General features: G+C 37.7%; 3 protein-coding genes across 4 annotated transcripts; 1 reads left to right on the top strand and 2 right to left on the bottom strand.

Annotated features, from left to right (window-relative positions):
• The first annotated feature begins 4564 nt into the window (after positions 1 to 4564).
• LOC113323344 lies at positions 4565 to 7864 on the top strand. Of its 2 annotated transcripts, none has more exons than XM_026571633.1 (6): positions 4565 to 4759; positions 4849 to 5019; positions 5094 to 5258; positions 6452 to 6649; positions 7037 to 7128; positions 7222 to 7864. In XM_026571633.1, exons 1-6 carry the CDS (start codon positions 4678 to 4680, stop codon positions 7579 to 7581), a joined length of 1068 nt encoding a protein of 355 aa, XP_026427418.1. In that variant the 5' UTR covers positions 4565 to 4677; the 3' UTR covers positions 7582 to 7864. The 2 variants fall into 2 exon arrangements, with proteins under 2 accessions (XP_026427418.1, XP_026427419.1); XM_026571634.1 differs by having other exon boundaries at positions 4566 to 4759; positions 7218 to 7846.
• A 1291-nt stretch (positions 7865 to 9155) lies between these two features.
• Positions 9156 to 11395, bottom strand: LOC113322465. Its single transcript, XM_026570553.1, has one exon. The coding sequence runs from the start codon at positions 11023 to 11025 to the stop codon at positions 9361 to 9363; it is 1665 nt and encodes a 554-aa protein (XP_026426338.1). The 5' UTR covers positions 11026 to 11395; the 3' UTR covers positions 9156 to 9360.
• A 351-nt stretch (positions 11396 to 11746) lies between these two features.
• On the bottom strand, positions 11747 to 15553 carry LOC113320122 (uncharacterized protein At2g29880-like). Its single transcript, XM_026568060.1, has 5 exons — positions 15361 to 15553; positions 13890 to 14239; positions 13328 to 13783; positions 12776 to 13237; positions 11747 to 12435 (listed from the first exon to the last, which is right to left on the bottom strand). Exons 2-5 carry the CDS (start codon positions 14235 to 14237, stop codon positions 12322 to 12324), a joined length of 1380 nt encoding a protein of 459 aa, XP_026423845.1. The 5' UTR covers positions 14238 to 14239; positions 15361 to 15553; the 3' UTR covers positions 11747 to 12321.
• Positions 15554 to 23065: the final 7512 nt, after the last annotated feature.

Raw genomic sequence — 23065 nt, 5'->3', positions numbered from 1 at the left:
CACTATTTGTACAAGTGAAACAAGAGAAGTTATCATGGATTTATGTTGCCATTTTTCCGGTCCAAAATGCTAATTTGTTGTAGACTGGTGGGGAAAACTGAAAACATATGTGTACAGGGAGTTGGTTTATTCAAGCATCACCAAGATTGAGATTTATATATTAGTTGGTTAAGATGCATTACCATTATCATAAATGAGATTCAGATAACCTATCGTGAATATACTTCCTCCATCCCAAATAAATTGAGCTAATTGGTTTTTAATTTTGTCCCACAAACAATTGAGCTATCTCACTAATCAAGGGTATATTTCTAAAATTATCCATTAGCCCAAGGCTAATATCGTGAAAAAATGGCGCATTATGTTTGGCATATTGGCCAATATCATGTTGCTAGCTATATTGGTCAAAGGTCAATCTTGCATCAAATGATGCATTAGGCAGTTGGGTACATGGCCTTGAGCGTTGTAACGCTATAGTAGCGCATTATGCAGTTTGTTGGCCTAGAGACAATATTGCAAAACATTTGTGCAATATGCCAGAACGAGCTGGCCAAGAGAATATTACACAATATTGAAGTTTGGACTATGGGGAAGAATGGAATCTCAACAATCATTGTCGATCGGTTATTCAGAAAACACATGGCAACATCCATGAATAGTGAAGGAAGCACCTCAAAAGTAGACTTGGTGAATGTGGTTTTCCTCCCCTAATTCATGTTGTAAAAATGTCTTTAAAACATATATAGGGAGGAGGAGTTGGTTGAATTTGCATATGCGGACTACGCGCCAAGTAAGCTTCATAACTTAGTTAGAAGAGCATAAATGATGTTTATGCCTCATTTATAGCTGCGTAGCCTTACCAACGGGGCAAATGATGCGAAAGAAAAACATGTCGGGGACTAAATATGCATGACTTGGACAATTTCTTATGGCTTTTAAAGACTTTATCTACAGTCCAACCTGGTGTCGTTAAAACCCAGAAATTATTATGAGCATGTGTCCTCGAATTAATCAGATAATACTTTACATGAGATGAACATATTTTCGCCATAATCAGGGATACACTACACACTACCAGCAAAAGTTGGTGTTAATTAACTTGAATGCTATAACAGTTTCTCTCCTATCATGATCAAATTGAAAAAAACTATTATTGACTAGGCGTGAAATGTCGCATTTGCTTTTACATAAGCGTCCTCCTCTTTAAGAGTAAAATCCAATCACATCTAGTAAATAAGTAGCGTTCTATAAATGCTAATGGCAGTGCTCCAATTGAGTGCACCAAAAACATGATTCACATTCTCAAAGTTATTATCTCCTCATTTGAAGAGGAGGAGATTATAATGCTCATGGGCGCTAGTACCATCAATTCTGTGATTTGTTTTTAAACATATGCATACACTTGAGAATTGTGTGGGATCGTAATTAGTTAATATATTGTCGAATATTCATTTAAAATAGCTATTGAAATAAATGACGGCGCTTTTGAACCCTTCTACAGAGAATTATTGACATATATGATTGGTTAGCATATAATCCAAATTTGGTTGGATTAATTTCTCTATTAACGCAATTTTGGATCCAAACTTAACACCTCAAACATGCCAAGCCCATTAGCTACAGGTTGATGTAGTCATAGTGCGTCGTTATACGAGAAATGTATTCGTTGTTAAAATGATTTGAGGGTTTTATTTTTCTTAGACCCGAGGATTGATTCAATAATATTTTATTCTCCATATATTATGTATTTGGCGTGGTAGTCTTTGAAGGACTCTTATTGCATTCACATAAGAAATATGCTCGGAGAACATATTCAATTTGTAATCCTTATAAATTTCAAACTATAGGCAACTACCTGACTCCACTATATCAGGTTTAGCAATCCTATTTGTGTTGTTTTTCTTTAACTCGGGAAAACGATCATAATCCGGATTGGTTGATGATATCAACTTTTTAGGTTTCTTGAGGAGTCCTTAAAAACACCAATCCGCGCTTTAACAACATAGCGTATATTTTTTAATTGTTTCTTGAATCCGCAGTTAGAATTATGCTAGCTTAAACTCGTCTTTGAGATATACTAGAGTTATTGTTTTGATGATTGTCTTCTCTCATATAGTTGTGTTAGCATCCATATTTACGTCAAAAGTTGTACTGTTTTCCCTTCGTTTCAGGTTTTATCCCATGTGGTTTTCCTGACAAGGTTTTAACGAGGCAACATCTCACTGACGTTTAAGTTCAAAATGTTGATATTGTGCTTTTCTTTTGTCCAAATTTTGTCCTATTGGGTTTTACAGGCATGGTTTTAGTAAGGCAACTTATTTCAACATGGTGGTCATCCAAGGGGGAGTTGTATCAATTTTTGTTCTTTTGGTGGATTCCTACCATTAACTAGGTCATTTTGTTAGACCAAATAAACATAACTATCTTCAAGAAATTTGGATGTCCTTATGAACCCAATACGGTGTGTTAATAAATACAATTTTGTTCATCTACGATAATGTATCTATATCTTGGCACTTCATTGAAAAAACAACATCAACTATTTATAAAAATCATCTGCGAGAACCTAGCAACCCAATACACAAGTCGTCAATGTATTTAGAGAAACACGGAGACTCGGGAAAACTACTATTATAAGACTAACGCAAAAGAAGACTCCATCAAGTAGCAACTTTCTCCACCAAAGAACAAGAATCTTCTGCATTCAAGAAATTCGTTCATCAAATTGGGAAGTCACGCCTTAAAGATTTGCAAGCCTAGATTTAACTAAAGAGCTCATTAGGGAGAGCACCATCATCAAAGGTACATTTACTGGACTTATCGCGTTGTACTCTTTTTTCTTCGTCAAGGTTTTGTCCCACTAAGTTCTCCTTGTCAAGGTTTTAACGAGACAACATATGCATGTCCAACACTGTCTGAGTCTTTACATGCTTGTGCAATTTCAGTTTTTTCTCTTTTAAGTTTTCCTGCTATATTTGTAATGACTTTGCCACAGTGGTCATCAAGGGGAATGTTATAAACCGCTTTTGTCTAAGTTTAGGGTTTCCACGTAACTTGAGTAACAAGTCTTCTTAACATATAGCTGGAGGCTTAACTTATCGTAATTCTACACATATTGAAAGAATTTCTCTCTATTTTCCACCTCTACTTTATGTCTCCTTCTCTATTTTCTAGTTTTACAACAATGACAAATATTTCACTTATGGATTTCTAACACTTTTTGGTCCATATGGGTAATACTTTAGTCAATTAAATCCGGCCCCGTATATAATAACACAAATGGACCCTCTATATGAACCCTGATTTTGGGCATACCTAAGTCTTTCTAGGTATACAAAACAATAGTCCCATCTTGGGTGACCTTATAAGGAGTACCCTATGGGTAGTTCAATTACCTATATACCCTTAATACAAAAATCTAAAATCAGTTTTCTAAAAAATCAAAATCAGTTTCCCTTAACATCTCTTCTTCTTCCTCCTCCTCTAGCGAACTCTTCTCCCTCCTGCGAAAAAAAAATTCATCATCGTGATTAATTATCGATTCGTAAAAATTTGGTCGTCGATAAAACTCAACCTGACTCATACAAAGAAAAGCAGGGACTAGGCAAACCAAATCGTCTTCTAATCCATCAATTGAAGAAGAAGAACCAATTGAAGATGAAGGTGTAGAAACTGAAAATGAACCACCAATTGAACCAACTGCATCTCCATCTCCGGAAATGAGGATAAGAAAGTAAGTTTTACAAACCCAATCTCCTATTTGTTGTTTTTCATCGATTAAATGACGGTTACAGTGTTGGGTTCGACTCAAAATTGAGTTGCGCTTTTAGCCGAACTGTTCTTCACAAAATCAACCTGTAAGTGTATATGAACAGTTCGGCATGAAATTTCATGAAATTTCAAGCCGAACCTAGTCACAGATAGAGATGCATAGGGGTTCGGCGTATTCGATAATCATAATATGTGCCGAACCTAGCACATTTACGAGGTTCGGCTATTACAATATTCTCAATATGTGCCGAACCAATAACAATATTTTAACCCAAAAAATAACAAATTGATGTTCGGCTCATACGATTTTCGAAATATAAGCCGAACCAGTAATTATTTTTTTTTCCGGGCTATTCAGGATGTTGTTCGGCTTACTATGAAACTTTCATATAAGCCGAACTAGTGTCTAGCAAAAGGGTTGGAATTGAAAATTATAGGTTCGGCGCATGCGGTAAAAAGATTCAGTGAGCCGAACCGTTCATCAATTGGTAGATTCGGCTCATAGATGTGAGCCGAACCTCAACTTGTTTCGCCGAACCATGATCCAAAAAATCATCTAAACAACCTTTATAATTCTGAAAATTATTTTAATCACTAAATAAAATATATAATAACCAATAAATATTACTAACACTAATACGCAAGAACATATTTGCCATTAAAAAAAAAATGGGTTAAGAGGTAATTTGATTTTGCTATTTCACAACTTTTTTTGTCTTCATACGGTACGCGCAGTAAGATTTGAGTATGCCCAAAATCAGGGTTCCTCTATAGGTGCGGTTGTCAAGTAATGAAAAGAATCACATTTTCATATGGGATTCGGTCCTGTATATAACTCTTACCCCTGCTACTTTACGATCACTTTTCCTTGTTCTTCTTAAATCACATCGAAAACTTGAAGTTTTAATGGCACATCAGGGGTCTTGTTATCGTAATTACGTCGTCTCGTTTGTCATTCTTACTTGTATTTCTTCATCAATCCAGCAAGGTTAGTATAATCAAACTCAAAATTTTCTTAACCTAATATTTTACTTTCACTAAAACCCTAAATAATTACCATTTTTGTTTTCTGTCCAGTTTCTTCGAAGCTTGTATTGGAAGACGGTTACCAAGTCACTACCATACTTGATGGGAATAAGTTGAATAACATTATAAATCCTTCATCTCTTCTTCCTAGAGATGATCAACTTATTATTCTTGATACACCCAGCAGTTCTTTTTACACCGTATCAGTCCCTATTTCCCAAGGTTAACTGTTTATTACTCTCTAGTTTTCTTTCTTTTACTTGAGATTTTTGTTATTTAGTTTTTTTTTTGTGCAGATTCGGAGATTAATCGATTATCCGGTAATGGAGTGGCTGGATTCTCAGATGGAGATTTCGGTTCTGCAATGTTCGATAGACCACGAAGTTTTGCTGTTGATTTGAAGGGCAATGTTTATGTAGCTGATAAAAACAACCATGCCATCAGGAAAATTACTAGAGAAGGTGATTCAATTTTCTTTGTGACTTTAAGATATTATATAAAACTACCTTAGATTATTGACTTATGTTTGAAAATTGAAACTGATTTAAGTTAAATAAGTTTAAGCTTATAGGTGAAGATGCAAGGGCTTGTTCTTTTAGCTCTGTGAGATGACCCAATTGCTGATTTTCGATGACGATCTTCTGGTTTGCAGAAAATCACCCCACCTTATGTTACATATAGTGTTTGAACCATTTGGTATATGCAATCCCTGAGTACGAGATTAGAAGCTTTAGTTGACCAGAATCTTAGTAGAGAGGAAACATCCACTCTCTTTGTGAGCCCGAGATCAACTATGTTACATAAGATCTAACTTATGTCACACTCATAGTAGGCCAACTCTCAACTTGGCAATTAGTTTCAAAATTCATTTTTAGGATCTTATCGGTGGTGTTAGAATGACTGTAACTTATAGTGGACCTAACATCTGTGTGGTCTTATTTTTTGCCAAGTGTCTATTGTACTGCATTTTGTAATTAGTGAGCTTCTGTTATTTTCATTTTCAAAGGGGTTGGATTTGCCAAAACATACTCAGAGCTCATTTATGCATGTTTTTTTTTTTGATACTTTTGTATTGCAAACCCATGATGTTTTTTCTTTCTTTCTGTCTTTCTGACATTATAGTGTGACATGAGCGTTGGCTAAAATGCAATAAATTCAGTACTCAGGAAGATATATGCAGGGTTTTATGCCAGCTAAACCCCCTCTTTTTTTTCTTTTTTCTTTTTTTTGCCCAACTGTGTTACGTCATGTATTTTTGATGACTTGAGATATAAAACGAATTTTTGGTGACTTGAGATATAAAACTAGTTCTGGAAGAAAAAGTAGTTATTCTTTAAAGCAATTTGAAAAAGACCATGTTGTTGCGTGGAGGAGGAAGGGGTTAAACTTAAGATTTTAACTGAATCAATCAATCAATCCTCTGGCTAATATTTATTTTTAAGGTTTTTTGGCAATTAACACTAATATTGTCAATGGATTAACGTCCATATGTAGTACAAGTGCATTTGATAATTAATTATATCGTTTTTTTTTTGGTAACCAGATGGGTGAGTAAATGGATACACCGTGGCAAGGATCGAACATTATTTTCTCATGATTATTTCAACCATCAACCATTCAATTACTTGTGGTGTTATTGATAATATTTTTGCAGGTGTGGTTACAATTGCGGGAGGATATTCAAGGAAGCCGGGGAAGGCAGATGGCCCTGCTCAAAATGCATCATTCTCAGAAGATTTTGAACTGTTCTTTGTCCCGAAATTGTGCGCCTTATTGATAGCTGACCGAGGAAGTAGATTGGTTCGTCAAATAAGTTTGAAGCCAAATGACTGTACATTTGATTCTCAGTCAAGTAAGTGTTTTTCTTTGCTATCTTGAGTACATTCTGTATCCTTGTAGCTTTTTGCTTTCATTGATCTTGTCATACACATCGTTCTTCCGTTGTTTTGTTAAGTTTGAGCAGGTTCTGCGTCCCTTCCCCCCCTGTAGTTTCGATTTGGGTTAGGAATACTGGCTAGGAATTAATCAATAACTTCAATTTGGATTAGGAATAGTGGCTAGGACTTGGAAGCATCTTTAACTTTTAAATGTATGATTTTACCTTTCATGTATTATACAGATTAATTTAGCTTCGGGGTATTATTAGTTTGATTTGTATTTGTATCTTAGTTAATTGCTTCAGATCGCCACTAAATTAATAATGACTGATTATCTGAATTATCTATGACCTGTCTCACAGAGCTAGGTTTGACTTCAGTGTCATTGATTGGAGTCTTTTGCTTCATCCTTGGTGTGGTGATTGCATTTGGATATCAATTTCTTGTTTCTCGTGTAAGTTTTTCTTTTTCAATGTTAGTATTCCATTAAACAAAAGAGCAGAGAATGTTAAGTAGCTAAATGTTTCTATTCGTACCTTGTAGACAGGGACTCTCCAGCAACCATCTTTTCAAAGCGACATGGAAGCCTTGCCGAATCAATCTGGGGAAGACAATACAGATCATCTGCTCAGACATAATAAACGCAGTTGTTAAATCAACACTTTACATGCTCATTGCTAAGCTTGGTTGGCTGAGCATATCTCATCTTGCTCTTATGTTTAGGATCCATAGACTAGAAAGAAACAACTTTTGTGAAAATAATTTTTCTTTGTTAGATTCAAATTGTTCAAACAACCGTGAAGTACCCAAGGAACAGGTGATGGTTGACCAATTGAGCGATTTAATTAGTTTTGATGAAGACGTTGATACTGGATCAAGAAGATCAAGAATCATGTTGCCTTGGTAGCAGTAGTAGGATAGATTGTATGATAGAAAGTAATGTTATGGAGTTCGATGAACAGGTTAGAGTTGAACACCGTAGTGATGCGTCTTTGATGTGCAGTTCAAGTTTAATTAAGAGGAAGTAGCAATAGCTAGTACGGGGGTTCAGCAGCTATAAATATTTCTTGTGAATGTATATAATGGTGTAATCAAATTCAAGTGTGTTTTCTTGTTGTTCTCGAACCTAAGTATTTGCTCTTTGCTTGCTGCTTATTAAATGTCTTTGTGGATCTGAGTGATCGGTAAAATAATGTCTTTAATCTTTATCATTAGACAGGAAGATTGAATACAACTCTTCTACCGTTTACAGATAAGTCTGTTGGTTACAAAGTTAAGTTCAACCGGAGATAAAAAGAACTCAGTTCTTTTTTATAGTAGTTATACTCGGAAAAAACAGAACTAAAATATTATTCAGACGACTTCCTAAATTCCTGTCTAATTTAAGCTTTCCATTGTAATTCCTCATCAGTCAGTTTCTTTCCTTCTAATTTAAGCAATTCCCTTGCCTGATGTGACAATAATCCTTTCACGGCATTGAATGTGAAGTATATCTTTTAGTAACATATAAAGCTTTCAATTCCTGTCAAAAATAAGTATTCTGAAATACAGAGCTTTACCATCCACAAAGTGGTTAATCTTCAACAATTGATATTCAAAATGGTAGATAATGACTTATACATCTCGGAATACACTTTGATTGGAATGTAGAACTTTATAAGAAGAACGTGTAATCAAAAAATAAGCTTCAAGCTTTTTGTCGATTGGATTTGATAAAAAAATAATGACGCCAAATTGTCAAGATTAACGAAATGTGTTCGAGACACCTTAATCGACAAAGTTTGATCTTGTTCAAGACACCTTAATCGACATGTGTTACCGTGCTGGTGCGGCTGCAAGAAAAGAGGTAGATCTTGGTCTCCTTGCGAATGATGGGACGAATTTGAGACCTGCGGACATCAATAGTTTAAAAAAACGTTGCCTTTGTCTTATGATAAAGTCAAAGGACGGATGAGATTGGTCGGTCAAGGCAAGGGACGGATGGGATTGATAGCCAAAGGACGGACGAGATTGTGTTCAGATGCCTTTGGACGGCTTAGATTTTGCCACTGTTGTCTGTTTAGATCAAGTACCAGTAGCTTTTCACAGAGTGTGCAGTCGATAGGCAGTCTCACTTGAAACAGAAAGTGTAATCATATATTCCGACACTATTAGTAATCTTCATCAAGCATAGAAGTGTTTAAATCTGCCTGAGACCAAGTAAATCGACTGATTATGTTGTTGGCCCATTACGTTCAGTTCCAGTGATTCCAGTTTTCAGGAAGACATATTCTGCAGCTGACACCCAAGCTGTTCTTGTGTTTTTTGTTTCTTTAGTGCTGTGGCTGAACTGAGGCCTGTCGACCTTTTGCTCTCTCTTTGTTCACTAGTGAGTAACCATGGCAAAGGGGGGCAGGGAATGGTAGAGAGAAATAGGACCTCAGATAATCACATGGATTGAATGTAAATCAATCAATCAGATTATTGACCGAGATGAACAACTCAAACGGAAAAAAGAAGAGTAGATTAAAAAAAATATAAACTATTGATACAACGACAAATGAACAGAAGTTACAACCACATATAGCTTGAAGGTGAGCTAGCATTTCACTCCAAAATGAATCAAAGAACATACAATTGGTGAAGAGAAGATAAGAAACTCGCAAATTATAATCAATTTCCACGCCTTTGTTATGCTTCTATATAATCAACATGTATTGATTCCATCCTTGCAATCCATTGTCAAATTATAGAATGTCTCGACCTGAGTTTTTGCTCTGTACAAAACCTCAGTATCCACTGCAACTCTCATATACCCATCAAAATCAACTGCTTTCCCATCATTTAGCAACATTGTCTCATTGTACCACTCACTCGTATTTCCCCACAGTTCCTTGTAATCATCAAGCAAATGAACTTTGTAACTAGACCTCAATCTATCAAAATAATTATAAAACGGCTCATTTGTTGCAACATAAAGATTTCTCCATTGATGAACAATCTCTTTCACCTTTGCAAGGATAGCATCTGGGGAAGTATCACCATCTAAATGAGGCCAAAGTTCCTTATTCTGCGCTTTCTCTCCTCGGACAACATGAACTGCATCAAAATCCCAGTCCATCTGCCCACCAATTTCGGTAACTATTTTCATCAACCTCTTAGATTTCCACAAAGAATGCCATGGCCGTTGAATGTAGTTCGCAGCTTTCCCTTCACAAACTCTGTACCAGTAATTCTCTGGTTCAGGTGCATCAAACTGCCTCCATATAATCGTGCTCTTATCTTTTTTGAGTTGCATTGGTGTGACTTTGTAGGTTGAAACCTTCTGAACAGGAATTTTACTCTTCCGAGTTTTATCCCATTTCTTCCAATCCTTCATGAATTCTCCCTCCTCAACAATTGAAGCCGTTTCCTTTAAATGCTCAAAATCAAAATAGTAGCGAAAATCCTTTCCCTCCTCATCTTTGTGACTCTGACTATAAGACCCGGACAAACAAATACTTAAATCCATCACGAATGTGCGATTCAAATACTGAGCCTCCCCAAGACCACATAAGAAACTCCAAAGGAATTGGTTCATTCCTTTGCAGTAATCTCCTCCCCGCGAGTAATACAGATATTTCCCCTTCTTGAAAGCAGTTTCAGATCCTACGATGGGGATAGTGTCATTGATCTCTTCGTCAGGAGTAGTAGGAGGAGAAATCCTAGCAGAACCAATGCTCCTAGTTGAATTAAACCTGCTTCTAGGCCTCCTAGCATTCAAACCTGAATGCCACCGAAGTGCATTAGTCACCTTGTAGGTACAATTGTGTCCTATACCAAGTCTAAATCTCCTAAAATCTAGGTATCTCCGCCATGATTTCTCCTTTTTGTTCCTAAATCTCCATGCTACATCACACTCATTAGGTTTAGATCCATCTACAGGTTTTTGGTAATCTAAGAACACTATAGACTTAAAAGTCTTAAGATTAAACTTCTCGATTGCAAATAGAACCCGCGGATCTGAACAATTAATAGAATTTGAATCTTCTTCACACACTGGCAAAGAAGTGGAATTCACCATTTTCTCTTCAGATATCTCAATTGTAGCTTCTGTGATGAGTGAAGCAGTGGGTGATAAAGCAGGTGACATACTCAAATCTTCACCAGTTTTAACAACAGAATTATCAGTCTTGAAAGTAGCATTTTCAACTTGAGTGAAAGTCTTAGTAAGAGCTTGAGAGGATTGAAACCACGGATCAGGAGGTTGGTAAGTCACAGCAATTACTGTAAAGATAAGAACTGAAAATACAAAAACTGAGAAACAAACATTACTAATGAGCTTTATAATGTTCTGACCTATTGGATTTGTTTCAGTACTGGTTTCTTTCATGTGGAAATCTTTTATTAGGGTTTTCACAACCCCTAACTTTTGATAGGAAATCTAATGGTGTCTCAAATCTAAACCCAGAAAATAAACTGTAATGAAAAGCTTTAGCAGTTGTAGAAGAAGGCTCTAACCAAAAACTTGTTGGTTTGGAAATTTGTATAAGTTTTCAGGATGTTTACTGACCTTCCTTTCTTCCTTCCAATCTGTGAATTCAGGGTTCAGCTGAAGTGAAGAGAGAGAGAGGGAGGTTGTGGATCTACCTAATGTATAAGGAAGAAGTGAGATTAAAGTAACCCACTTACTAAAACTTGAGTTTATACTGTCTGACAAGGGAGAACTTAGAAATGAGCTCACCCCAAGCTTTCAATTTAGATTTTTATTTTTTTTGGTTATTTATTTTGTTTGAATCAAGATCTCGTGAAAACACAGCTATACACTAAATAACACGTGGACGTGGTATGCTACGTGATAATTCTGCTTCGGGCTTTTAAGGCCACGTTCCATTTGGTTTCGATCCAAGCCCAGCAAGAAAGAGGTCAGCCGACTCCGCCGTAGGAGATTCTGAATGCACTCTGAAACATTCACAAAATCACTGTCAACTGTGGGAGAGACTGATAAAACATCCTGGAATTAATGTCTACGAGACGGAGATTTTTGTTAAGAACTTCTCAAAATCCCTCGTAGAAGGACATTTTGCGCAATTCTTAAGGAAATATAAGAAGATGGGGAAATTTTATGTATTCGTTTTTCCAAAAAAGAAAAAGATTTATTACATCTACAGAACTTCGCAAACATGGCAGATTAACCGGACAAGGGTCTCAAATTTGGTCTGTCCGGCTACTACCTCCACAATTGTCAGCATATTTCTGATATAATTCTTCCAACATTCGCTTCCTATAAATCTCATTCCTCACTAGAAATATTTCTGCACCATGTCCATCCCTCTTCAAAATCTCGAAAGCACGGTCTAAGAAGTCAGGACTAAATCCTTCTACATTCATGACATCTGAATACAATTTTTTCGCAAATGACAACCCGTCCATTGATTTAGCTAACCCGCTTATCTGGGTTTTCACTGCTTCCATTACCTCCCTCACAATATCAGATGTATGTGGCTTCTTGAACCGCCTCTGTTGTATAGGCGTTTGTTTCCTGCTTAAGTCCTGGCTTGATCTGTCCGCCTCCTCATTGATGTTATCTAAGCACAAATCCTCTCAAATCAGTGGAAGCTCATCAGCATCTCCTATACCCTCAACTGGAGTTGAGGTAATATCAGTATCAACACCATCAATGGAAAAGCTATCGGTAACTTGATTTCATGATTACTAGGTGATCACTGCCAAAAATAATAGCCAAAAACTCGTAATCCCATTTGCATGACCTGCCACGACATGTCTTAAATTCTGGGTGTGCCTGTAAAACAACAGAAAATCCAATACATGAATTAATACTTCCAGCCAGCCTTATAACTCCATTCATCATAAACTAAAAACTTATATTGAACAGCTACTGTTTATACCACTACAAGTACACTACTGAATACGCAGAGTTGGTGGCTTCGTTCTACTAACTTCTGATGGGGCTAAAAGTTTTAAAACTATGTAATATTCTTATGAGGACTAGCTACACTAGACGATGTCAACTTCACCAGAATAAGTAGGTATCAGCTTGTAATGGGACACAAGGAGAAGTGTAACCGGTGTATACAACGAAAGAGAACAGTTCTCAAAACTTGATTGAATTAAATTCGTACCTTAATGAACTCATTCCATACACCAACTGGCGCGGTAATCATACTTCTAACGGGGTCCCAACAGAATCCAGTCTGCCCTCTCAAAGTACTGAACAATCTGTATTCCGTGCGAAGTGTCCTAAGCCGATTGTCTATATGCTTCCTACCAACATCAACATCGAGCCGCTCTGCCAGAACTTTGCTAACAGCATTATAAACTTGATCATTAAACCCGCCCTTCTCACCTTTTCCACCTAATCTTACTTGCTCAACAACAGTTTCAATCAAGCGCTCGTCCATTCCTTGAGTCCACCTAAGTTGTCTTCCTTTCTTCTTATTGTCTACTTCTGGTTGTGAGTCACTAGAATCAATACAAGCCAAGGGAAAGCTTCCTGTAGCAGGATTATCGCCTAAAATAATACTCAATGATTCATAGTTCCATTTGCATGCTCTTCCACGATAATACTTGAACTTTGGGTGTGCCTGCAAATGAACAGACGTTTAATATACAAGATACTACCACATATAATCAATGTAACAAGATACTTAATGAAATTGGATATCTAAGTATACCTTTATGTACTCGTTCCATATCGAATCCGAGGCAGTGAGCTTATTTTTTACTGGGTCCCAGTCAAACTCATTCTGTTCTCTGAGAGTACGAAACATTCGGTATTCCGTTCGGAACGTTCTTAATCTATTATCTATATGACTTCTAGACACATCAACACCAAGGAAATCAGATAAACCCCTCGTAACAGCACTATATGCTTGATCTTTGAAACCCCTGTCCCCTTTGCGGCCCAACTTCTCTTGCTCAATCAATATCTTTATCATGCATTCATCCATTTCTTGGGTCCACCTAAGTTGTCTAACCTTTCCTTCTTCAACTTCCGGTTCTGAAGCACCAGAATCGTAAGCAACTATAGCAAAGCCATCAGTGGAATTATCATTACCTATAATAACATCCAACGAATCAGAATCCCATTTGAATGACCTGCCACGACAGTATTTGGACTCTGGATGAGCCTGCGAGAGACAACAAAAAGTTCATATATAAAAGATATGCATATATAATCGTTAGGGTTGAAGTTTTCATTTCATCTTACCTACTTAAGACGTATTTGATTTGTACCTTGATGTAGTCATTCCAAGTAGAATCCGAAGCTATGATCTCATTTTTAGTTGAGTCCCACTCAAATCCACTTTGCTCCCTTAACGTCCTAACCATGCGGTGTTCAGCTCGAAGTGTTTTAAGACGATGATTTATACACTTCTTAGATACATCAGCATCAAGCCTATCAGACAAAACTTTTGAAACAGCATCATAGGCTTGATCATTGAATCCCTTCTCCTCTCTGTGACCTAGCGTTGCTTGCTCAGCAAATGTTTTTATCATACATTCGTCCATTTCTTGAGTCCACTGGAGCTCTTTTCCTTTACCCTTGTTGTCTACTTCTGGCTGCGAGTCGCTGGAATCCATTCCTTGTGATCATGGTTTCCCCAGTTTAGAACAATATGATAACAAAAAATATGAAAATTGTGCTGAACACTGACTAGTCAGATAAAAAGTAAGTTTTTATGAGCTTATAAGGTTACCAAGCATCCATGATGTGTCTTTCTGTATCATATCCCTCAAATGTCAGAATGCATGTTTAAGCACTAAATGTAGTTATCGTATGGTTGCCGAAGCTAATAAAGCCCTATATACAGTAAGCTAATGTACCTGAGGCTAAGTTAACTATTAATTCCTATGTGGATCAAGTTTGTATTTGTATACCCTTAAACGAGATTGCATAATTAATAAACTCCAAGTCCACTAATGTAGTTACTAGCAGAACAGCTCGAACGAAATGTGGAATCTGTTTGTGCACATTGAAGAGGAAGAAAGAAGTTTTGAGATTCAAATTTAATCTCTCAGTGGTTAATTTATTGCATCAGTTTGGTTGACAAGGACTTAGTTTTATGTTTTAGTCACAGAAAGAGCTGTTCTTTCACGGGGAAAATCTCAAATTAACAAAAAAGGAATGCAGCTACACTTTCCTTGGCATCTCCCACATTTTCTCGAAATCTTCGGCGTAACAATATACTATCAAAAAGTTAAAATCTTTGGATATCATACATTAGCAATCTATATTTCATCTACGCTTAAGATTTAATATTGATACTAAAATTAGTGTATGAATGATAGAGCTTGCCCCAATTAGGTTCCAAAAACCAAACAAATTTATTATCCCCAAACTCCCTAAAGTATAAATCAGCAGCGCCATTCCTCAGTATAAATACATAAGAAATGGCTTGAAAAAATGTCAAATGTAGGACTAAAAGCAGCATATCATCAACTGACAAGTAAAGAATTTGAGCACTATGGCTTCACGACGTTGCTAGATTTAAGATTTTAACCCAAATTCAGAAAGTTGAGAACTTGAATCAAAATTCTTAACTAAAAGTGAAGCAATCCAAGGGATAGATTGCTTATCTAGATTGAGGAAATATTGAACTCCTTTCGAAGATTAAATTGATTACATTCTTACTAAAGCTTTAGCCCATACAATACAATTTAGCAGGAATTGAAGAACTATAAACTAGGGTTCCAACAACCTTACCTTGTACAGTTCTATTAGTCGAATTAAACTGCTACTCATACGATGATTTTGAAGAAGAAGAGAGTAATTAGTGTTTCAGCTTTTGGTCATTGACTCCATCTCTCTCAAACAAAATTCCTCCTGTTTTGCAGAGGAAGAGAGCAGAGCAAGAGTGCAATCGAGCAAAACAACAAGGGGAGAGGCGCGGATTTATAATCTTGCCCTCGTGATTAGATTTATTATGGCTTTAACTGAGATTGTTAAGGGTAAATATTGTAAAGATGGAGTGCTCACGCACCACAGGGGTAGACTGGTAGGGGTAGACGTGGACAAAGTACTCCGTGACCTTTTGCTCCCCATGGGACTAGGAGACGCGTGACTTGTTTTTTGTTTCGGGCAAATCCAAATTGTATTAATAAACAGCAACAATACTATTATTACGAGGGAAAAAATGGATACGAGTAGGGAAGGATTTTAGCCAAATTTTAGTCAATGTGCGGTCAAAGTCAAATACAATGAAAATAAGTGATTTTTCTCAAAATACCTGATCTACTCACGATAACCTTTAACTGTTCGATCCGCATTCTAAGAATCCATCGTCTTCTTGTTTATCTCTTGGCCCAAAAAATAAAACCCTAACCTCTAAAAAAACAAAAAAAAAAACTTATCCTTTTATGAAAACCTGTTGCAAAACAAATTTTGTTGGGTATTCTTTACTGTAATTGCCGATGTCTATTGACATCGTTCCCGCTCAGTAAGAATCTTTGTAGTATTTACTTTGAGTCATGCACAGGCGATGATAATCTTATATTTTTGTGTCTATGTACTGGTGTTGAGGTTTTACTCTCTCTTTTTTGTAAAGTATAGCTTTGTAACATGTTATTCACATGAGGGGATGTTTAACACTGACATGATGGCTAACCCAAAGCTCACGGTTCTAGACAAAGACATTAAAGTGAAATTTAGTGCATTTCCATTACTGGCTAGAAACACACAAGGTGCAGGACTATCAAAATTAAACAATTCCTTTCCATCCCTTTATCCATAAATATACATGAAACGCGATAGCCCCAATCCTCACTTTAAGAGTACTGAGTCTCCCTTTTGAAAAACAGCCAGCAATGAGTTTATGACCAGAAAATTGATGAATTGGATGTATTTACAGACTTGGTGGTTCACATTGCTCTTGACACTGATATGGAAGACTTGCTAATGTGACTACTATGAACAACTGCATAAAAGAAGATTTGCTCTTTTTCAATCTAGTTGTTGATAGAACCACTGTGGTTTCTATCGTAATCTTCACACCATTACAGTTGTGGAGGATTTTTTTTCTTTTTCTGTATCATAAGATTATTCGTCGGAGAGAGACTTTGGGAGGTGTTTGGTTAGTGTTCCTAAATGTTGTGGATACTAATTTCTAATATCACAACCAATTAATCGAAATGAAAGAGCAGTAGATAAATTACAAGTAAACTAAAATCATGAGGAAAAGATATAGTGCAGAAATGTAAAGAAACATGAACACAAATGGTTTAACGTGGTTCGGCTAGTGCCTACGTCCACAGGAGGAAGATCTGTAAATTCATTATATGTTTTCGTATGTACATTTGGTAAGAAGAACTCTCTTACAGATTTCATGAATCTCAGGAGGATAGAGAGAAAGAGAGGAAAAAGACGTCTCCCAAAATTGTCGGTGGGGAAGAAGAGAGAGCCAACCAAAGACCTCCTCCTATAACCTAATCGCGTTCTATATACGGGGAAAAACGTTTGGTTCATTACTAAAGTGACCTTGGCGTTATTTTTAAGCAGTCTTGGGCTGATACGGTACACTGTCTCGCCTCATATTAACCTGCTTTAGTCATTGATGGTCGCCACGTGGGTGGTGCAGATTATGGTATTTACAATTTGCCCCTTTTCTTGAGGGTTGATAATGAGCGGTCCTTAAGAAAAATCACTCTTTCCATAATCTTTCATGCTTCGGTTGTTGTTTCCTTCATCTACTCTTTGTCGAAAAGCTTTTGTGTTCTTCGCACGCACACATGTGTAGTATTCACTTGAATTATTACCGTCCTTGCTCGAACTGCAGCCTCTGCGTAACTCTTAAGGCCCATGGAATCTGCAAGGATTAACACCGCAGTTGGCCATGCACCTTCGTGACATGGCTTCGTGACATGTCTTCGTATCGTCGTCAATCATGCACCTTCGTGACATGGCTTCGTGACATCGTCCTCCATGCCCCTTCGTGACATGGCTTCGTGACATCATCCGCCATGCCCCTTGCTCGATTTAGGTTGGAAGTATTCCCGAGGATTATCTCTATGTACATCGTAACATGACTTGTCAATGACCATTGTAGTTCATACTTTGTATGCATCATCGTCAGCAGGTGAGTAGCAACAAAGGTCTTCAAAAAACGAAGGGAGAAAGTAAAACAACCCAGCTATATTCCTCTTTTTAGAGATAGCAGGTCTCTTACTCTTTCCACTCTTTTTTTCCTCTAGTCGACCCAAAAGTCCTCCCTTTTCCCTTTCACTTGGTAGTGTACTTCTGATACTGCCAATTTTTAACTGGGAATCTTTGTAAAAGACCGTGGCTTGATTTTTTGCTTGAACTGGACAACAGCTTTGTAGACCTTTTTATTGTAGGGTTGGATGAACAGATTTTTATTTTCGCTGCTCCCACGAAGATATTTGGTTGTTGGTCGTATACCTGCAAAGAGATGAACGGGAAGAACTTGTCGTAATCCCCTCACTTGGACTGCGAAGCTTAGATCTTCAGGTTGCTTGAATCTTCGTAGTTGAGCTGGGAAGCGGACGGACCATGCTTCGCCATTGTCATCGGTTTGAATTATCAGCATTATCGTCCTCAGCTTGCAAGCTTTAATAAACTGAGATCTTTTCTGCATAAGTTGGCTCTACATGCTTTGGAATTCATTATTACGATCATGCTTCGGGTCCTTGGCGTGCTTCCATAACAGTAATAAAACTGCTCAGTACTTGCTGGGCTCTGCGGTAAATGCACAGTAACGGCTTCCATAACAGTAACAGCAAGTATTCTTCTGTACTTACTGAACTCTGGGCCATACACTCTGATTAAACACCCTGGTTATGCTCTTTCATTTATCATCATTATCATTGGACACCATTATCATGAGGTATGAGGAATTCCGAAGCATCCATCGATAAGAATGCATGAAGTATGAGGAATTCCGCAGCAAGCATTCTTCGATAAGGATGCATGAGGAATTCCGATGCATTCATTGATAAGAATGCATGGAGTATATATACTTGCTACCATTCTTTGTGGGATTCCGAGGTATCCTTGATCAATGTCGACTCAAGAATTGAATCTGAGGAGGTTTGTAGTCGCATCGTCCGTAGTACACATGCGCGTAGTGATGGTGGTACGAAGTATCCTGTTGAAGGCCATTTGGGGTAGAATGGATGTACTACTCTAGGCTTACATACCTGCAAAACCAAAGAAACCTTGAAACTGATCTATTAACATTTGCAGGATGCATACACATGTGAGTTGGGTTAAGTTGCCTGCATCATTCTGTTACAGTTGTACAAGCCGAACGAGTTCAGTTCTCCTTCGTATGTACTAGCACCTTGTCCTGACTGGAGACAATGGCGCTTGCACCTTTTGTTTTTCCTGCGTATGCCAAATTAGTCCATATGGAAACACAATTAATAATAATAACCAATGATTCCTGTCTAAAGGATATATTCTAGCAATACTTGCCGATTGATAGCGCTTTATGAGTGTAGAGGTAATGAAATAAGTATTGTTGAAAAACATATAAGAAGTATGTGGAGTGATTATAGAAGTACACGAAGTAACAATGATCACTAACGAATAGAAGTATGATAAAAATAAGACTCTGCAGTAAGTACTCTTCGACAAGAAGCATGAAGTATAAGAAGTACTTGAAGTACTTGGAGTACTCTTCTCATATAAGAAGTATATGAAGTACTAGAAGCAAGAAGTATAAATTGTTGAAGAAGTATACTTCGCGTAAGAAGTATAAAGTGCCGAAATAAGAATTATCAATCCTTGGAGTAGTATGAAGCACTACCAATAATGAGCATGAAGTATTCTTAAATAAGAAATATGAAGTATACCCAATATGAAGTACACGAAGTATAACCAATTAGAAGTATGAAGTATAAGAGAGAAATACCACTCTTTACCGTTTATAAGGAGTAATAAGAAGTATTGCCCCTTGTTGAATGGCTTGGGCTCTTTGTAGAAGAATTTCGGTAAAGAATATGATACACAGAAGTATTAATACCTTCCCCTATTCTTTACCGAAGTCCTGAAACATCCCTGCAAACAAAGAGCTCAAATGCATCTTACCCTTTCTCATTGATACATGCTTTCTCGTAATTGTTGTGTGCATCAGCAAAAATGGCTGGTGACTGACGGGTATTAACAGCTATGTCCAGCACTCAGCAGTAGCAGCATATGTACATGACAGCTTTATGTCTTGACTGTTGCGGATCAAACCATCGATTGGTGCTGAAGTCCATGTTTTGTAAGTGTGGGATGAGTGTTTGATCTCGTAAACTCACAAGGGGGTTTTACCTTGCGTTACGTGTGGACCTGTCAGCCCGCTGGCTAAACCCTGGCCAGGGGATTACCAAGCGGTGGGGATCCGAAACTCTCGGTAACGTGGCGTATGCAATATAAACAAACACCCGTTCTGCCGAGCTTCCAAAGGCGTGTCATGTTGGGTATCTCTTTCTTCTGGAAGCCTTCCCCCCGGTCATACACTCATAGACACTTACGGGGGAGTCCTGAAAGATTGCATGTAAGTGCTTTCCCCAGTATGATGTAACAATAAAGATTGTCAAGAGAGCACAGATAGTTGAGAAGAACCTGATACTAGCTTCTTTTTGCAGCTGCTATAGATCATTTTTGCATATGCCTGAAGAAGGCTTTTTGCCCCCAGCATTGTCAAGAAGAATAGCTACAGAAAATGCCATTTTAGCGGATTAAAGATTAGCTAGAGAATTGAACACTTGTTACGGATTGAATAAATCATATAGATTAGACACAAGGATTACTCAAACCATGTTAAACTAAAATAGATGAGACAGAAAGGAAATAAAACTTATTGGTTCCCATGAGGCCGTGACTATGTTGCGTGATGCAAACTTGCCGTTGAAGACGATAATGACGATCTGCGGTCTACTGGCTGCACGACAGAACAGAACGGAAACAGGAATCTTTTCTGAAAAGAAGTTGGTGTTTTCACAAACTTGAGTTTTGCATTTATGCCCCCGGTTTTGCTATACATAAAAATGATAACAGTAAGCTTGTGAAATCTCAAACGATCAGAGGTCCTAATAAGCAACATATGTTGTTGTACTTGGCTAAACCTTCCCAAGAATTGCGGCAGCAAATATTATTCATGGTTAATATTAAGAATCAGATATTGGGAGGTAAAAATGTTCCCTGGTTAATTTTATGCTCGGAGATGATTTGTGTATTGTGGTTCTCTCGTGCTTTGCAGACTACTGCTTGTTAAGTACCGTCTAAATTCTCTGACAGTTCTCTTCAAAATATCATTTCATAACACCTTGGAATAAACTAACAAGAAGGTAGAGAGGTCTAGCGTTTTTTGACTCTTTTACCATAACAAGTAATTTAATGTTACTGAAAATGGTTGAAGGTATTAAAGTGAGAAGAGGCGTCACTTAATCCTACCCCTGCATTTTATGAAAGAAAACGACAGAATATAATACATCTGAGACATTGAATGAGACAAACTCTTGTCCATTCGAATGGTATGTAGAGCTTTGTAGATGATTCAAGGCCATCTGCATTTGTGGTGCCTTTCCGGGTGTGCTTGAGGTGCTGAACTTCAAGCCATTGTGCAGTACCTAAAACAATATTGTTGTTGATCTTTCCCTTGCTATGATGGTGTGGTACTTTTGGGTGAGAGTTTTCACAATCCTAATTTGATTGGTAGCACTGATAGCAAACTCTTATATGCAGTGCAAGTAGTGATCATCCACTGAGATCAACCTGCAGCCTTTGGGTAAGCATGAACATGTATAAGAAGAGTAGATCATTTCACACATGAGCAGATAATCCATAGAGAGTAGAGACATGGATTGAACAAACCATGTTAAATTATATCAGATGAAACGAAAAAGGAAATGAAACTTATCTGTTGCGAGGAGGTTGTGATTACGCTGGGTGATATCCTATGGAGCTGGAGCTGCGGAATTGAATCTGCGGAGTTGAACCTGAGCTGAAGATTCGGAGTTGAATTGAGTTGTGGAATCGAAGTTTGTGGAACGGTATTTGGTCCTCGGAATTGAGCTGCGGAGTTGAGTCTTCGGAAATGAGGCTTTGATGTTGAGTCTTCGGATTGAGGCTTCAGATTGTTGTGGGAAGACTAGAATCTTCCTTGTCATCAGGGTTGTCGTAGTGTGCGGGTTCACTTTGTTCTTTGGTGTAGAGCATCTTCGTTTCTTTATGAAGTATGGTCGAAGAATAACGGGTGAATGTCACCGTTGAGGAACCTTCGTTGTTGGTTCCTCGTCAACAGAGCCTGCGTTGGTGGAACCTTCGTTGTTATCCTCTTTGAATCATGCCGGCATACGTCAGTTGGTCTTCCCACATCGCAGCAACAACAACAGCGTGCTAAATTGCTTTGGCAGGTAACCCATTTGGCCATTAGTCACGAACCTGCATAAAAAAGGGACAAGGAATCGATTGAAATTCTCATGGGAAATCATTCCCTAACATGAACTGCGCCTCCTCTTAGCCTCTACTTTGTATCTTCAACGTAGGCATGGACCATCGTGGTATGATTTTGCATCATCTTCGGGACACCATATACTTCATGTCAGCTGGGTCATCGGTATCAGGACTGGACCGTCGTTGTCTACTTTGATCCTTCGTTGTAAGGCTTTGTACCCTCTTCGTCGGCTTTGCATCATCGTCGCTAGACTTGAGCCGGCCTACGCTGCGGTTACATAGCGGCTGTACTGCAACATTGGACTGGCCATCGGCATCAAATTTGTCCAGTCGCCTTTGAGTTTGCGCTTCGAGATCATCTCCATCGGAATGAGTTTGTATCATCGTCATCGCGTAGCTTGTACGTCGGGAAACTTTGTGCCTCCTTTAGCTTTTACGAAGGGTAGCACTTCCAGTGACTGCAAAAAAGAACTGAAATGAAAAAACCAAATGAAAAATGCCTGGGATGATTACACGCCCTTTTAGTCATATTCCACTGTTCTTCTAGCTTGGCATTTTGTCGAACATCTCGACTGCAAGCTCGAAGATAATGGATAAAACAAAAATTGAAGGGAAACAAAATGGATTAGATACAGAGGTCGATCCCGATAGAAACATGAAATAAGTTGTGAAATAATTTCAATTTCATCTTTGTTGTTTGTAATAAAAACAAAGGTTCACTTGACTGGTGAACTGTTTTATCAAATCAAAAATTAACTAGTTTAGAAGATTTGGAACAAGAATTGAAAAAGAACATTGGAAAATTATTAAAAGACTCAAAAGTAGCAATACATGTTTTCAGACTGTGTTTCTTAGTTGGGTGGTACCCAATCAAAATTTCGATTTGAAAACGGTGGATTAAGAGAGACCTGGATGATCAAAATATGAAAGTAATATGGACCAAGAGAGACCTGTATGGATTTTAAGAGAAAAATCAAGTGGTGTTGGGACCGAAACCAACAAAACCATC

The sequence above is a fragment of the Papaver somniferum genome, chromosome 11 (genome assembly GCF_003573695.1).
Source record: "Papaver somniferum cultivar HN1 chromosome 11, ASM357369v1, whole genome shotgun sequence".
NCBI classification, from domain to species: domain Eukaryota; kingdom Viridiplantae; phylum Streptophyta; class Magnoliopsida; order Ranunculales; family Papaveraceae; genus Papaver; species Papaver somniferum.
Note: the sequence above shows the minus strand (reverse complement) of the source record. Positions and strands in the feature narration are given on the sequence as shown.

Bases quoted from the DNA above. Each gene is read 5' to 3' on its own strand.
- LOC113323344 (XM_026571633.1), top strand. From the start codon at position 4,678: ATGGCACATCAGGGGTCTTGTTATCGTAATTACGTCGTCTCGTTTGTC. The intron at 4,760-4,848 runs GTTAGTATAATC...TTTTCTGTCCAG, and splicing joins TTCTTCATCAATCCAGCAAG to TTTCTTCGAAGCTTGTATTG. The intron at 5,259-6,451 runs GTGATTCAATTT...ATATTTTTGCAG, and splicing joins CAGGAAAATTACTAGAGAAG to GTGTGGTTACAATTGCGGGA.
- LOC113322465 (XM_026570553.1), bottom strand. From the start codon at position 11,025: ATGAAAGAAACCAGTACTGAAACAAATCCAATAGGTCAGAACATTATA.
- LOC113320122 (XM_026568060.1), bottom strand. From the start codon at position 14,237: ATGGATTCCAGCGACTCGCAGCCAGAAGTAGACAACAAGGGTAAAGGA. The intron at 13,784-13,889 runs GTACAAATCAAA...TGTCTCTCGCAG, and splicing joins CTTGGAATGACTACATCAAG to GCTCATCCAGAGTCCAAATA. The intron at 13,238-13,327 runs GTATACTTAGAT...GTTCATTTGCAG, and splicing joins TATGGAACGAGTACATAAAG to GCACACCCAAAGTTCAAGTA.